This window comes from Calonectris borealis, chromosome 26, assembly GCF_964195595.1.
Source record: "Calonectris borealis chromosome 26, bCalBor7.hap1.2, whole genome shotgun sequence".
NCBI classification, from domain to species: domain Eukaryota; kingdom Metazoa; phylum Chordata; class Aves; order Procellariiformes; family Procellariidae; genus Calonectris; species Calonectris borealis.
Window position 1 is genome coordinate 3132693 of NC_134337.1, and position 14968 is coordinate 3147660.

Below are 14968 nucleotides of genomic sequence, written 5' to 3' on the forward strand. Positions count from 1 at the left end.
TACATCCCTCCCGTCTCTGTTTACCGCAGGGAAAAGAGACGCATCACCCCGGGAAGGACACGAGGGCTTCTTGGGAGCACGGAAAGAGCTTGTCATTGCAGCCCATCCTTGCAAAGGTGCCCTTTGATCTTCACCCTTCAAGATCCCTCCGGAGCCGCGGTGGCACGGCCCAGCACAAGGAGGGTTGAGTGCTTTTGGCAGCTTCCCAACCAGGAGAGGAAATCCCCGTCCAAGTCCAACAGGATCCTTAGTCATCGCAGGAAAAACGTGAAGAGAGGGCATCTCGCACGCTCCCTGCGAGCGTGGCACAAGCACCGCGGTCACCAACTGTCACCTGCTCCACCAAAACAAACCACGCAGGCTGGAGAAGTGATGGGATGCTCAGGAGAGCATCATCAGGGCTGTTTCCACGGCAAGAAAGCAGGGGGGACGTCTGTTAGGAGAAGGTCAGGAAAAATGCACCCATGGGTACGTATCCCAAGAGCAACATAGGGCCAGGATGGGACAGTGGCCAAGGAAGGAGGTCTGCTTTCCCACCAAAGCTGTCCCTCAGGGCTGGGCAGGACTTACACTGACTCTCTGCTGGATTGCACCCCAAGATCTGGCTTTAGTCTTCTCTGGGACAAAAAGCACCCTTTGTGCAAGGAAGGATGAGGCTTGGGTGCTTCGCTGCACCTTCCTGGTATGGTGCATCCCCAGGCTGCAGCTTGGCTGGGTGCTGGGTGACCTCCAGCCCCTCTCCTAGCAGAGATTTTGGCCTCCCTTCCTAGCTAGGACCTCCCCAAGGCTGTGACGCTATGCTCATTTACCCCACTAGAGCTTTTCGTTTCCTTCTCCTCCATCACTTGACTTGTCAAGCACTTGCATTTTGCCAACGAGCTGGTGATTTTTTCTCAGCCAGTGTTTCCGGAGATGTGGTACCAACCAGCTACCATGTGTCCCACCACCGTCTCTTGCGGGCTACAGCCCATGAGCACCTCCAGGCTCTAGTTAACGGGTATAAAATAGTTTTGGAGGAGTAACACCAGTTACAGCGAAAGGGACTCTCGTTTCAGGTTAGCCACAACCAGTTTTGGTGGAAACCTCAGTCGCCCACCCTTGCCAAAGTTTTTCACATGACTGACAATTCCCAGACCCATTCACAGCATTGCTGCCCCAAAAGCGGTGCCGATGCAGCTCTGAGACAGCAGCTTGGGCTTGGGCAAGGGTCCAGAGCAAAGATATGAGGCAGCAGGATAATTTCTGCAGTGGTGCAAAACCGAGGTTGGAAGGAACTCACCTTTTCCTATCAGCCATGAAACCCGATGCTGCTTCACGACCTGTACCCGTGCTTGTCCACGTAGCTACAAAACGCCACGTGTTTGCACTGCGTTCACCAGCAGCTCAGACTGTTTAGGGGCTGCCGAGCTTGGGGACAAGACCAGGAGCTGGTTTTAAACAAGGAAAGCTTGGATTTCCCAGTTTCAGACCTTCAACCAGCAAGAAGTGGGATTTTCAACCTTACACAGTCACGGGATTTTATTTCCTCAATGAAAAGCAATCTGAAAACATTAGTGGGTATTTTTAGATTTCACACACACGTTGTTCCTTCCAGGACACCAGCAGTGCCTGGGGTCGCAGGTATTCCTGCTTCGGACTCAAAGCAAATAACCTCGTGTCTGGCAAGGAGTGTGGTCATATTCCTTACTGGCTTTGTTTCTTTTCACATTATTTAGTCAGCTAATTAAAAAGCACATTACATGGAGGAAAAGGAGTTAAAATGAGACCCAGCTTAGGGCATCTGTGCAGCCTGGAGGTCCAGCCCGGCCTGATCCAGGCAGATATTTCAGCACACTCCCACCCTTAATCACAGGAGCAACCCCACAGAGAGATTGCAGCGTACAGCACGTCTGCAACCTAAGTCCGTTCTCGCATCGGGGAAATGGCTCAGACTCCGAGCAGCGTGTTCACGCTTAGGGCCACCGCTCTCCGCAAAAGCACTTCGGTAGATGTTTGACCAGCAGCACGTGCTCCGGTGCTCTCTGCTCAGCGTGTCTCACTGTAAGAACGGAGCAGTCTACCAACAAGTTCAAACCTTAAAGACAAGCATCAAAATATACAGAGCAAAAATATCACATTCCCTCCCAGAGGACAGAAGAGAAGCGAGCAGAAGACCAGCCCACACGTTCGCCTGCGCTTTCGGGGCTGGGGGGCAGTTTCTGGGTGTGTTTTGCTAATGAAGCCCCAGAAATGTCACAGCCTTGGCTCAGGGCAGGTTTTGAAATCCAGGAGCAGCTCTGTGGCCTTCTGTCCAGGAGATACAAGAGACACTGGCACTTCCCAGCGGAGCACAAGTCTGTCTGCGATGCACTTGCAAGTGCCACCTTCAAAGACTTCCTACGGTGAACCCTCCAGTGGGTCTTCTTTCAAATCCTTATGGTCCTCATTCTCCAGCTGCTCCAGTTTGCTGGATTTCTCATGGATGATCTCCCCAGGAGTCTTCAAAAACCTGCAATATATTTGTTACTGGCTTTAAGGGCATGTCCAAACCCAACCCCAAACCAGTCTGTAAATGCTGGAGCCCTTGCCCTCATCAGCTGAGCTCTGGAGCTCGCCAGAGGGTATCTGCCATCCCTGGGCTTTGCTGAGGATCCCAGCTCTTGCTTTGCACCAAGCTTGGTGAGACAAAGCTCAGCACTCATCGGCCCAGAGCTGGCATTTTAAGTCCAAACTAGTCCCAGGGAAGCAGCCAGCGCTGAAAACAGGAGGCTCCTGACTTATTTCCACCTCTTCCTCTGTCTGGAGGTGGGCTTCAGCCCTGGTGTCACTGGGGAGCAGGAGGGACCTGTCCAGCTTGGCTGGGCTCGGGGGCCTTTCCTCCAGCACCAGCTGGACTCCAGCGGATGGATGCTGGCCCCAGGGCAGGTTGGTGGCCCTGGGGCATCGGATGGGACCCGGAGCCCCGGCGGCCCAGCTCCCGGCTTGCACAGGACAGAGCCTGGACACAAACCCGCCGGGGTGTTGCATTTGCAGGGGGGGATCTTGCTGGATGAAGCAGCTGCCAACGTCTGGAGGCCACTGCCTTCCCGTGCCCCATCTGCGCTGTCCCAGGCAGCTCGTTTCTCTGATCTGCTTCGTCTCACCTGAACAACAGCTTCTGCCCTGGCTCCTTTTTGATGATGTTGAGTTTGTAGTAATGTCTGAGCGCTCGTGACATCTTCTCATATGTCATGTTCATCCGGTTCTGGAGGAGAAAAGAATTGGGGGGAGGGGTTGAGTAAAAGCAAGCACCAACACCTGGTTTGGGTCTGTCTGCAGCAGGACCACATGTGGGACATTCGAGGTGGTTCTTGGGCATTGCAGGCTGCAGTGTGGGTCTCTAACCCAGACTTGCGTCTGGGTCCACAGCCATCACGGTTTGCTTTCCAGGGGATGAGAAAGCCTCCCTCTTTAATCACCAGGAGGTTGGCATCTCTCAGTAGCCCTGCACCCACTCTGTCTCACCCTTCCCAGTCCCTGTGCCATCAGCTCTGGGGAACAGGTCATGAAGGCAACGTGCAGAAGCCCAGGAATGACAAATTTGTTCTCAACTGCATTTACCTTGTGGTTTCCCCAGAGCTGGGCAAGTCCGTTTGGGTTAACGACCCGGAAGACCTTGGCTTCCTCGTCTTCCCACTTGATGTAAGGCTTATAGCGGCTGTCAGAGAGGAGCTGGTACACGTAATCCCACAGCAACCTGCAGTCTGAGCGTTGGTGGAGAGTAAATAGTGACAGAGCTCCCACTAAGGCACCTATGCTCCAGTGAGGGTCAATCAGCAACAGGATTGCACATGTTAGCAGTGATAATAAATAAAAGAAGAGCCCAGAGCTCATGCACAGCACTTTTATTGCTAGATCTCAAAACGCTAGCAGGAACTACAATTTTTCAGGTGGGGAAACTGAGGCGGGGAAGCACACCCTGATGCGTGGAATAAATGAAAGGGAGACAGATGGGCAGGCAGGACAAAGCACAATCTCATTTCCCCAAGGAACCAGGCTATAAATTCATATTTACCTGCAATTTTCCCATCCACTGGGGCTGACAGGGTTGTAGGAAAAGAGCAGACGGTATCTGCCCTGCAGCTGCCCTCCGAGCTGTGATGGGAGAGGTTCAGCGGCTCTGCGTGGCTGTGGGACACAGGCTGTGCTGCACAACCCAGGCGGGAGGAAACAGCAACTGGGGCAGCCTCAGCACTCCAGTCTGTCCCTGCAAGAAAACACAAACCCTGTGGTGCATTATGGCAGGTCCCAGGAGAACTTCCAGAGTCCTGAGACTGGTGGGGAGGGACAGCCCAGGTTGGTCATCAGCCTAGGACCAGCCCAGCCAGAGAAGGCAAGTGCTGAGGAAAGCCTGGGATTTTCCTAAGGCAGGAGCAGCAGAAGGTCCAGGGAGATGGACCATAGAGGAGATGCTAAGTAGGGAGAGGGTCAGATATAGAAGAAAAGCTGGAATAGGAGAATGCACCAGAGTAGAGGCACTCCCCTGTCAATTGTTGTGGGGGCTTAAGATGTTCATCACCCTACACCTGAGCCAGCAGAAGAGCTCAGGAGAGCACTCCCAGACCCACCTCAATGCAAAGCCAACCACTGATGCCAACCTATCCACACCCTAACTCCTACCTAGCCCCCCCGAGGGCACTAATAAGCCTCATTGGCCCTGACCAGCCTCACCTGGGGCCTCTCCCCACTCCACCCATTGGCCCAGAAGCTCCATTTAAGCTCAGCCCTGGCTCTTCAACCCTTTCCTAGTGATGCTGCAGGAGGATTAGCCTCCAGCTAGGGCTGTGCCTCTGCCTGGCTATTGACCTTCCCTGATCCAGATCTCAATGTGCAGACAGGCTTCCTAAGGTTGCCTGGTCACCATGGACCCACCTAGTGCTGTCTAGGCCTGTTTCTGAGCAGACCTGCTTCATCACTACAAACTTCCTTGATTGCCTGGACTTTGTTGGACCTGGCTGCTCTCTCCAGGACTGTCCTGCTTGCCTTGCTCAGGTAGTGTGGGATGGGTTCAGCTGGCTGAGCTTCAAAACCCCAAATGTGTGCAACCCACTGTAGCTGAGGGCAGGCTCTGCTTGATGGACGGCTGCCATTCTCCATCATACCTTCTTCTCTGCTCCTGGCTTCCCTGAAGGCTGAGTTCAGCAACGGGCTGCACACCAGAGCTCTTCTTTGCGTCTTAATGTACTGGAGTATTTCGTATAACACATCACCTGCAGGGAAGGAAGGTCTGCTCAGATGACTTTGCATTATTGTCTCTCTCAGTTGATGTTGTTGCTTAGATTTCTGTGCTAAGAGGTTATTCCCCATCCCAAAGCATTTGCAGTCTAGATGGACTGAAGGAAGGAAGAGGGTTGTCCTTGTCTCCAGCACCCAAATGACCAGGTCTAAAGCCTGGTCTGCTGGGACCCGTCCAGCCCCTCTCAGCAGACCACAGCTTGTGCTGTACTTGGATGGTCCCTAGAAACACCCTTGCACTCGGTCTAACCTGAGCTCGGAGCTCGGTATCTGAAGTCATCCTTGGTGAGGATGCACAGGGCTTTGCCGTTCATTTCAAACTTGCTTTCGTCGGTTTGCCGAAGGGAATACTCTTTCTCAGCCCATCTTAGCCAGTGGATCACGTCATCCTTGCTCCACAGTGAGGGCTGGATTCCTGAAACCAGGGGCAGCTTCTGAAACAACTCAGTCTCCATCTTCAAAACTGCTGAGGGGCAGGGTGGGGTACTAGTCTTCTCCATCACCAAACTTTCCCTCTATATTAAGCATTCACAGGTCAAAAATGCCCCAAAGAGAGAAAATGACCCCTGATGACTGGTCCATCTTGTCCCCCTTGACAGCAGGGAATGGTCCCTGGGACCCACCATGTCCCACCCTGTGGGAACTCCTGTTTTTAAGCAGCATTAATACCTCAACATCTACTCACTCAGCCTGCCTGGAAGCTTGAAGATCTCCCCCTCGCTGATGGGTGCATGTCTGGCCTGGGATGGGGCTGGTAACGAAGCTGCGACAACGGGGCTGGAAGAGCTGACTGCCACTTTACCCTGGGGAAAAGAGATCAAATGCATCAGTGGGGGGGGAATTCCCAGCTCTGGTCCTGCCTTTGCTTTGGAGATGCCTCCACCACAGTAAACACTGCCCAAATATTTTCTAACTGGTTTGATGTGCTGTCTGCAGCTCTTCCACACTGGCTCTAGGTCCTTTACCAGCCCCAGGATGAATCTCTGGTTGCCCAAGACAGGGTTAGTAGCCAGAGATCCCCCTCTCTTTCTCCAGCTCTTTTCTTTAGCAGAGGTACCTGCCCCCATCCAGGCTCTGGATGTGGGTTATCCGTCCCCACTGCCCCGTGGCTGCAGGGAAGTAGAAGATGAAGCCAAGACCGGCAGAGCCTGCAGTGCCCGTGCTGGCTCCTGCTTCCTGCGGGATCCCCAGATGCTCGCTCTATGCCCAGGGTTTTAGGACAGTACTTCAGTTCTTTACAGTTGTGAAAATACAGCTGGCAATAATGCTTAGATTTTGTCTTAAAAACACTGTATGAAGAGATCTCTAACTTCTTCCCCAGTGATCATTTGGGCATAAGTGGAAATAGCCATGCCACCGTTTAGAGAGGTGTCCTCTCATCTTGCTCTCCTGCCATGAAGTCCCAACCTCTCAAGAATTACTCCTCTCTTTTGGTTGCTCATTAAGGAGCCCCTCCAGCCTCACCCAACGGGTGAGATGGTCAGTGCTGGGAGGAGAGGCAGCCCCAGCACCTCTGCGGGGCTGGGGGGTCAGCGTCGCCCCCGCTTTGCCTCCGGGCTCTCATCCAGAGCCCATGAGCCAGAGGGGAGCTCGGCGCCTGCTTTCAGCCCCATCTAGATCTGGAAATATTACTGGCAGCCAGGCAGGTAATGTTTCCCCTTTAAAAGGTATTAACGCGAATCCCAGCAATTTCTCAGCTTCATCCTCTGGAAAATTAACAATTTTGCCTGCAAATAGTATTTTCTGAAACGGTTGCCAACTCTGGGCACTTCAGTACACTCTTAGGCAGATTTTTGGAGGTGGTTAGAGCAGCCAGCGCTCCTCAACTGGCGGTGGGGGGTAGAGGAGCTAAGCCCCCCTGAAAATCGGAGGTGAAGAAAATCCCAGTGCGCACTGACAGCGCAGATGGTGGTTGCACACATCTTAAATGCAAAGCTGGTGTCCCCAAAACCGGGAGCACAGGAGACGGGAGCAAAGCGCTCCATCCCTCCTGGGGAAAATGCTTCCCTGTGATCCCCGGGGGGAATTACAGCAGGAGCAAGGCAGCAGTTTGGTGATAGGTGAGGGGTTTTCTTCACCAGAAGGATGAGCGTTAACAATTTCTCTGCCAGCGGGGGAATCATCGCTGGCTGTCTTGGGGTTGTTGGTTTTAGCAAACCAAGTAGCTGCATAATATTGTATGAGGAAACCAGAGAAACTCCGGTATAAACTCTGAACAGGTTTGACAGCAATGCAAACTGTGTTTCAGATTCATTCTAAGCAATAAGCTACAGGGAAAAATAAAAGTGAAAGAAATAAGCAGTGTATTTTGTTTAGAACTCCTCTAAAAAGGTATTTTAGTTTTTTCCCATCGGTGTGATTCTCTTACGACGAGATTTACAATAAAAACAGACCAAATGTGTGATTTTTTTCTTGCTCGTGAAGATTTCTAGGGCGTAAGAGATGCATTCTTAATTTTTATTACTTTGTACCGATTTTACGTTCTTGCTTTTTTTCCTGCTTAGCTGCTGTCACACGTTTCTGAGACGGTGTTTCCTTGCTTGAAGAGGAAATATTGTCCTTGGAGGGGTTCGAGTGGGAAAGCGAGAGAAGGGGGGTGAAAACGAACCCCCAGACGTGCGAGAGCAGCTTTCGGCTCAGTCCCGAATGGGGGGGATGGAGCCCCCCGGCTGCTCCGGGCTCCGTGAGGCCGTTTGGAGGTGGAGGGGGGGGGTCACACCCCGGGCATCAACTTCCAGCCCCTAATTGGGGGGGGAGAACCGCGGCGGGGGGAGGTGTACGGGACCGGGCTGGGGGCGGGCGGCTCTTACCTGCATCCCCGGTGGCGGCGGGTGGCCGGTCCCCGCAGCGGTGCTCGGCGCTGCCCCCACCCCGGTGCGACCCGGAGCTTGGCGCTGCCCCGGTGCGGGTCCCGACCCTGCGGCCGCTGCGGCTTCGGCGCGATCCTTCCGGGAAACGAAATCGAAAGGAGCCGGAGCCCCGGGAGGCAGGAGAGCGGCGGGGGGAAGCGCCCGGGGCCGTGTCCCGCCGTGCCCTCCCCCGGGGCCGTGGTCCCGCGTCCCCCCGGTGCGGCCGCCGGCTCCGCCCGGGGCATCCCGCCCACCGCCGGCATCGGGACAGCGCCGGTGGCCGCAGCCGGTCCCTGTGTCCCCGAGGATCCCTGTCCTCCCGGGGATCCTGTTCTCCGCCACGGGGGCGGCCGCGCTGCCGGAGGAGGGAGGGGTCCCGGGACACGCCGCGGGGAGGGCGGCTCGAATATTTGCTTTTATCCCTTTTCTCTACCGGGCACGGCCGGGACGGGACCCCGCTGCCCCGGGGGGCGCGGGGAGGGGCGCGGGGAGGCCGCCCACGGGCGGACGCCCGGGTGGGTGCACGGCAGGGCACGTGCAGGCCCCTCAGCACCGGGAGGGGCGCTGCGGTGCACGCGCGCACCGGAGGACACGCCCCGGCACTCACGCGCGCACCGGTACGTCTGTTCCCCGCCCCTCCCGCTCCCTCGGTCCCCATTGGCCAGCCAGCTCTGCGCGCGGGGCCAATCGGGTAGCGGCGGGGACGGGGCGGGGCTTAGCGGTGGGACCCCGCCCTCCGCCCGCCTGAGGGAGCGGCCTCGGCGGGACGCGGTGAGTGAGGCCTAAAAGCGGGGGGGGGGGCGGCCCTTCCTCGCCCTGCGTGGGGCCTCGGGCGACCTGTGGGGCCTTGCCGGCCCTCCGTGGGGCTGTGGGGGGCTTTAGGGGCCTTCTCTGTGCTTTGAGGGCGACTTACGGGCCTGGGGGCGCCCGTTTGTACAGTGTGTGCTCGGGGGAAGGGGGGCACTCTGGGGTCGGGGGAGGCCTTCCCTGTCCCCTGCGGGCGTTGAGGAGGCTGTCAGTGGGGCCGAGGGAATGTCTGGGGGGGTCACAGTGAACTCCATTGTTCTTTATGGGCTTTGGAGAGGCCTGTGGGGCCGGGGGAGCTGCCCTTCCTCTGTGGGCGTTTGGGGAGATGGGTATGGGGCCTTCTTTGTGTGCAGTGGGGGAGAGCCATCTGTGGGGCTGGGGATGCCTCCCCCTGCCCCGGGTTTACCTGGAGAAGGGGCCTTTGGGCCTATGCTCTTGTCTGTGTTTGGCAGGGGGCTGGAATTGTTACCCCTTGAGTTAATGCTGCATCCCTGCATCTTTGACACGTTGCCCCTTTCCCCTGTACTGTGTAGGAGGCCTCGGGGCCTGGACTGTGCCCAGTGCCCTTTGGTGAGGCTGCTAGTTGTGACCACCACCCCCGGAACGTCCTACTCAGGGATGGTCATGCTGCTCTCCTGCGCATGTTCTGGGGTTGTAGGCTGGTGCATTATTATTCTTAAGCATGTTTTTAGGCTTGAGTCTACCTTTCCTTTTCTCCCTCCTTTCTGGCCCCATTGTGCTTTGAAAGGGAGCAGGAGTTTCTAAGGCGTTTTCCCCTAAACAGATGCAGTAGGTGAGACCTCAGCCTGCCTCTGCTCGTAGGCACCTTTTTGTGTTGTGACCTTCCCCATCTCTGATCCCGCTCTCTCTGTGCTGCCTTTTCAGTGACCTTAGGCTTTTCAGGGTAGGGGTAATAATAATGCTAACAATCTTGGGCATAAACCTGGGAGGCTGAGAACACATCTCTGTAGGGAGAGTGTTTTGAAGTACTTTGCCATTTGCAAACCCAAATCCTGTTGTAGCAGTAGGTTATGGCTCTAAGGCAGAAAAATCACCTGTGCTCCCTGTGCGTGCCTTATCCTTACCACAAAGTCACAATCCTTCCTGCTGGCATTAGCAGCAATCACGAACTGTTAATCGGAAGGAGGTTGTGTCTGGGGAATCGAGAGAAAGGCACAGCTCTCCCTTTTGAGGTGTGTCCTTGTTCACCCCAGTGCCCGAACTGTGAGACTGCATTGCTGACAGTCACCTGGATTTAAGGGTTATAAATGCTTCTGCCTTGGTTCACAGAAGCATTTTCAGTGATGTAAGCATCAAAACAGTGAATTACTGGGCTCAAAAACTGTGGGTTAGTCTGTAAGCAAAGCTTCTTGTAAAGAGTTGTTAGTTATTATTCTTCAGACTGGATTTACACATGCCTTTATTACAGTGGAGCAATTTTATTTAGGGAAACAGTTACCTTTTACAAAAATAAATAGACTGATACTGTGTACAACCTGTATGTACTTATGTCACAAAAAAAAAAAAGCTCTAGCTCTTTTGCAAAGGCAGCCTGTACAACAATTGCTTATACTGGCGCAATTGTCTTTATTTTCTGTAACAACATCCACGTTACAGGGTCTTCTATGGTCTGATCTTATGACTGAAATGGAGCAGTTTATGTAGACTAATCCTACGTGAAACCTGTGCAGAAGGCTGTGCCCAGACTTATTTCAGCTTATCTTAAAGCAGTTAAGAACAGGTTGAAGTAAGTTATGCTTTCATGGAAATAGGTGTGTGCTGAGTTAGCTAAATTGGTGTTTGTTTCAGGATAGACTTACTTGCAGCACACAAAATGTCTTTTGATCTTTTTCAGTACTGTCTTTTGCTGCTAGTGTTGAAGGGGATAAGTTTTCTGTTTGATTTGTGCTTAAAAAGAGTGATCTGGTAGGATTTCATCACATAGTTTTATTTTTTGGAAGCTTTCTATTTTGTAGTTATTCTGTATAAAGTTGAGTGGACTTCAGTGGGCCCAGTCAAGCTGCAGGTGTCTACCTGGAAGAAGTTGTAGTCGAAAGGACCAAAATGGTTATTTATATACTTCTCAACAGTGGTGAGAAACAAGTTTCAGCAAAGGCATTTGAGCTGCTTGATGTAGATTGCATGTACCTACGGGCAGGGAAAGTGGTTGGGTTTTTTTGGGTCTTGTTTGTTGTTTTTTTTCTCTGGAAAGGTTTTGTGACAGTTCTTTGAGTGGAAGGCAAGGTAGTAATTCCAGAGCCTCAAAAATAGGAAGCCTCATCACTGGTCATAATTGTGCTAACAGAAACTTACTGTCTAAGATCCACGTGAATGTGGTCAAGTTGTTGGATGTGTCCAGTATAAAATTACTCAATGTTACGCTTTATTTTTCTGTGCTCCTGAGGTAGCCTTGCCTGAGCTATACACAACAGTAATCTTTGTTTCCTTCCCCAAAGTATTTTTAACCATCAGAATTGAGAAACTCTCTTACTTTAGCTGATTTGATCATAAATCTGATCTTACCTCAGTCTTTTTGAGGTGCCTTCATATCTTGGCATGTTCGGGCTTGCCTTCCCTGAATCCGGGAGGTTTCATAACCATCCTCTTTGAGTTTGCCGTTCAGGATATTGTAACATTTTTTTGTGTGGCAATTCAGTCTGTCTTTACAGGTCATGAGAAGCAAGAATCACATCTGGTTTTATTAGCCAATGCTTTCAGCACAAAGTTTGGGGCATGCTAGCATGTGTTTGTCATTCGACCTCATCTTGAACTCCTTCCATGTGCCCATGACAGGCAGCCAGGTGTTTAGTTCACAGTGTAGCAGTGTAGTCAAAGGAAGCAGAGTATAATATTGTTTAAAAGTAGTGCTATTAACTCCACTTTAAACACCTGAAAACCCATAAGTAGAAGATTCGGGTGTAGAGAAAGGTAAATACTACTTCACCCTTTGTAATGAATTTGCTGTAAGACTTCAGCGCTGTATAGCAATTAACACCACCTTTGTCCCCTTTTGCCAAAAGCTGTGATCATAAAGGAGTATTGGCCAAGGAGTAGGTAGTAGTGGTACTGTATGAATAATTGCATCACAAAGTTGCAGTCCTGTTATGAAAGTCACTGCATGATGACAGGCCGACTCAGCAGCCAAGTAACTTGTGAAAGGAGACTTGCAGAGCTACCTGAAGTAGCACGTACCTGTGCAGTCTGTCTTAGGTACATGTTCTTGCCAAAGCCGGTGTCAGAAACTCTTCCTCCTAGTAGAAAGTAAATTCCTGTTCAATAAATTCAGAGTGAGCCTCCCTAAAACTTTAGCTTGGGAACGGGCTCTGGGACTGCTGCATTCTGTTTAGAGATCTGTTTAGTGTGTGGATAATGAGCTCTTTCTTTACAGGAAAAATGCTGAATTGGTGCCTGCTGATAAAGGCCACTTCAGCTGTCTAAAGGATCTCCTGATTTTTAAATGAATTGCTTAATAGAAAGTAAATTTAGCTAGTGGATCAGTTCATTACTGGCTAATTTAACCCATATGCAGACAAGCAGCATAATAAACACTTTTCTGTGGGGAAATGTAAAGGGATGGGGAGCCACCACCACTTTTTCTTCCACTTTATTCATAAATAGCATAACCAGAGCTAATGATGAGTTCAGAAATTACCAATTTGGTAAAATTAGCATTTTCTGTAGAAGCAATGTGACTGCAATATCTGGTTTTTGGGGGGACTTGGCCAGACTGCTGATGTAAGCCCCTCTGATTTCAGGTTTCTGATGCCAGCATCCCCCTGATTCCAACATGACAGTCTGCTAGAGTTTGTGGACCATCTTTTGCCAAGGTTAGTGCAATTTTGGGTCCCTGGCTTTTGGACAGCCTTGCCATGTGAATTGTTGTCTACAGAACAGCCTCCCAGTTCTGAAAAATTCCCCAGTTTCATCTTCTGTCCCATAGCCCAGACTGATCTGTGTTTTGAGGAGCTGAATTCCCTTCCAGAGCTTGTTTCTTACCGGTGTCTGTATAGAGAAGCTGGGACTTGTAATCCAGGCAGCTCAGGTGAGATGAATCCAACCCCCTGTGCTCCAGAGTAAACAGGGAGTGCTTAAGCATGCCCCATGCAGCCCTGCTTTATCCTGGGGAAAAGGAAGGCAACCGCTGCTGTGTGAGGAGGAGGAGGAACTCCATCCAGCCTGTAGCACGGAGGAAGGCAGATTAGCAGCGTGAATATCAAAACTGCAGTTTTCTGAGATGAAAACGGCTAGTGGCTGATCTCTGCTGCAGAGCCTGACATCCTGATTTTGCTACCACGTGTTCCCCAGAGAGGCTCGGGCAGCTCACAGCTGAGATGGAGCCCTGGGATGTGTCTGTGCGTGGTGGGAGGGGAGGCCAAGGAGCAGTGGTTTTGAGGGTCGAAGGATGTCCAGCTTTCCAGAGAAGGGGGTTATAACAGGAGGCCAGAGTTGAGGAGTGTGTCCTTTAGTCTCAGGTCTAGAAGTAGTGGGGAGACTTTTTTTATCGAGACCTTGTTAGCCTGTACCCATGGAACTGGTGACTGGAATTCCTTTGCAGCAGGTGTCCGAACTAGGCTGGCTTGTAACGTAGCAGAACCACAAAGGCAGAGCAAGGTGGGCTTTCACATGGGCGTGTTTCGGGAGTCTATTACAGGGAAATAATTACAGATGCTGTAAGTAACTGAAGTCCTGGGACTTGCCTTCCCTACGTCTCATTTCATCAGCTTTCATGGCCGTTTCTCCTCCTGTCTCTTGTTCAAGATCTAATTTGTGGTCGAGATGTGTCCTCTGACCTGAGTGCAGACCATATGCTGGCCTGTGTATTTTTTGGCTCTGCTTGTCAGAGCACAGAAGAGGGCTAGGACTTTTGAAGGGCAGCTGTTTTGTGAGCACCGGCCTGAAACTGAGGAGTAAAATCAATGGCTGTTAGTCTTAGAAGAGGCATTGACTGTGGGCTATAGTTGCTGAAGTCCAACATTCAGTAATTTTGTCAGCAGTGAATGGATTTGTTTTTTCCCTGCCTTTTACTCTCAGAACAATCTCAAATGTGTTATGTGCAGCTATAAAAAAAATGTTAATCCTCTGATTGCTCCTGAGTCTGGGAATGTTCAGTCATTGCATTGGTTTTGCTACTGAACATGCAAATATAGTAATACCCATGTGAACTATAAATTGGAACAGGTCATATGTATCCCGCTGTCAGAGTGACTAGAGAACTAGTCAGCAATTTACTCTGAGAATAAAAACTGCCTGGGATCCGATACTGAAATAACCAAAAGAAGGAAAGGAGGGGGGGGGAAGTGAGGAAATTGAATAAAGATAGAGAAATGAGAGCACAGCTCTGTGTGTGTCAGGGCTGCCTTTGCAATTTGTGGACAAATAATATGGATTAAAATTTATTAGTCATACTTTCAGTGGCAAAATCGTGTATTACAAGAACGGGGAAATGAATGCAGCTACCAGCTAGCTGTCATAAAATGGTGCTACGTCCCTGACCCGTGTGTTGGGATGTAGTGGTTTAGTCCATTGAATCAGAGGGTTTTCAGAAGGAAGTAGAGCTTGGCAATCATAAAAGAACTGAACCTTGTGCCTAATGCTCATCACAACAGAGCAGTGCGAGAACGTGCAAGTCCAGTGGCAGCCTGCTCTTGTGACAGCAATAAGAAACGGTGTATAATAATTAGTGATTGCTGCTGCCAGGTAATGCTTCTTGTATGTAAAGTTTTGGCAACATAGCTTTAAAAAACAGATTAGGGAGGCAAAAATAGCAAGACTATATTTAATAAAAGAATAAAATAAATATAATTCTGGGTCTAGAAAGTGTAGCTGGATCTTTTGGAGCCCAGCCCCATGGCTCACTCTGCTGGGACAACAGCTGGTGACGTTTCCTGAAATTAATCCGAGTCCACGTGATGCCGTAGGATGTCCTGTCTTGATTAAGCACGTACCCCAACTTTAGCGATTTTCTCAGTTTAATAATCATTGACATTGTTTTTCTCTAAGTGGTATCTGTTTTATAACTTGAATGACTGAATGAGTTCTCGCTCAGGGTGCTCTGGTAA

General features: G+C 51.2%; 2 protein-coding genes across 5 annotated transcripts in view; one reads left to right on the forward strand and one right to left on the reverse strand.

The window, feature by feature from the left end:
* Positions 1–434: 434 nt before the first annotated feature.
* Positions 435–8154, reverse strand: ETV7 (ETS variant transcription factor 7). Its single transcript, XM_075174047.1, has 8 exons — positions 8064–8154; positions 5939–6056; positions 5504–5668; positions 5121–5228; positions 4034–4225; positions 3580–3722; positions 3123–3223; positions 435–2488 (listed from the first exon to the last, which is right to left on the reverse strand). Exons 1-8 carry the CDS (start codon positions 8067–8069, stop codon positions 2377–2379), a joined length of 945 nt encoding a protein of 314 aa, XP_075030148.1. The 5' UTR covers positions 8070–8154; the 3' UTR covers positions 435–2376.
* A 632-nt stretch (positions 8155–8786) lies between these two features.
* KCTD20 (potassium channel tetramerization domain containing 20) overlaps positions 8787–14968 on the forward strand; it is a 33647-nt gene continuing 27465 nt past the window's right edge. The window contains exons 1-2 of one of the 4 annotated variants that reach the window (XM_075174037.1): positions 8787–8873; positions 12665–12736. The gene's annotated coding sequence lies outside the window, so the exon portion shown is untranslated. Of the gene's footprint in view, positions 8874–12094; positions 12120–12664; positions 12737–12840; positions 12952–14968 lie in introns of those variants that run through there. The other 3 variants (XM_075174038.1, XM_075174040.1, XM_075174039.1) reach the window with 3 other exon arrangements.

Excerpts from the sequence above, each read along its gene's own strand:
- ETV7 (XM_075174047.1), bottom strand. Across the intron at positions 4,226-5,120 it reads AGCCAGGAGCAGAGAAGAAG|GGACAGACTGGAGTGCTGAG; the intron begins GTATGATGGAGA and ends GTTTTCTTGCAG. Across the intron at positions 3,723-4,033 it reads AGTGGATGGGAAAATTGCAG|ACTGCAGGTTGCTGTGGGAT; the intron begins GTAAATATGAAT and ends ACCAACGCTCAG.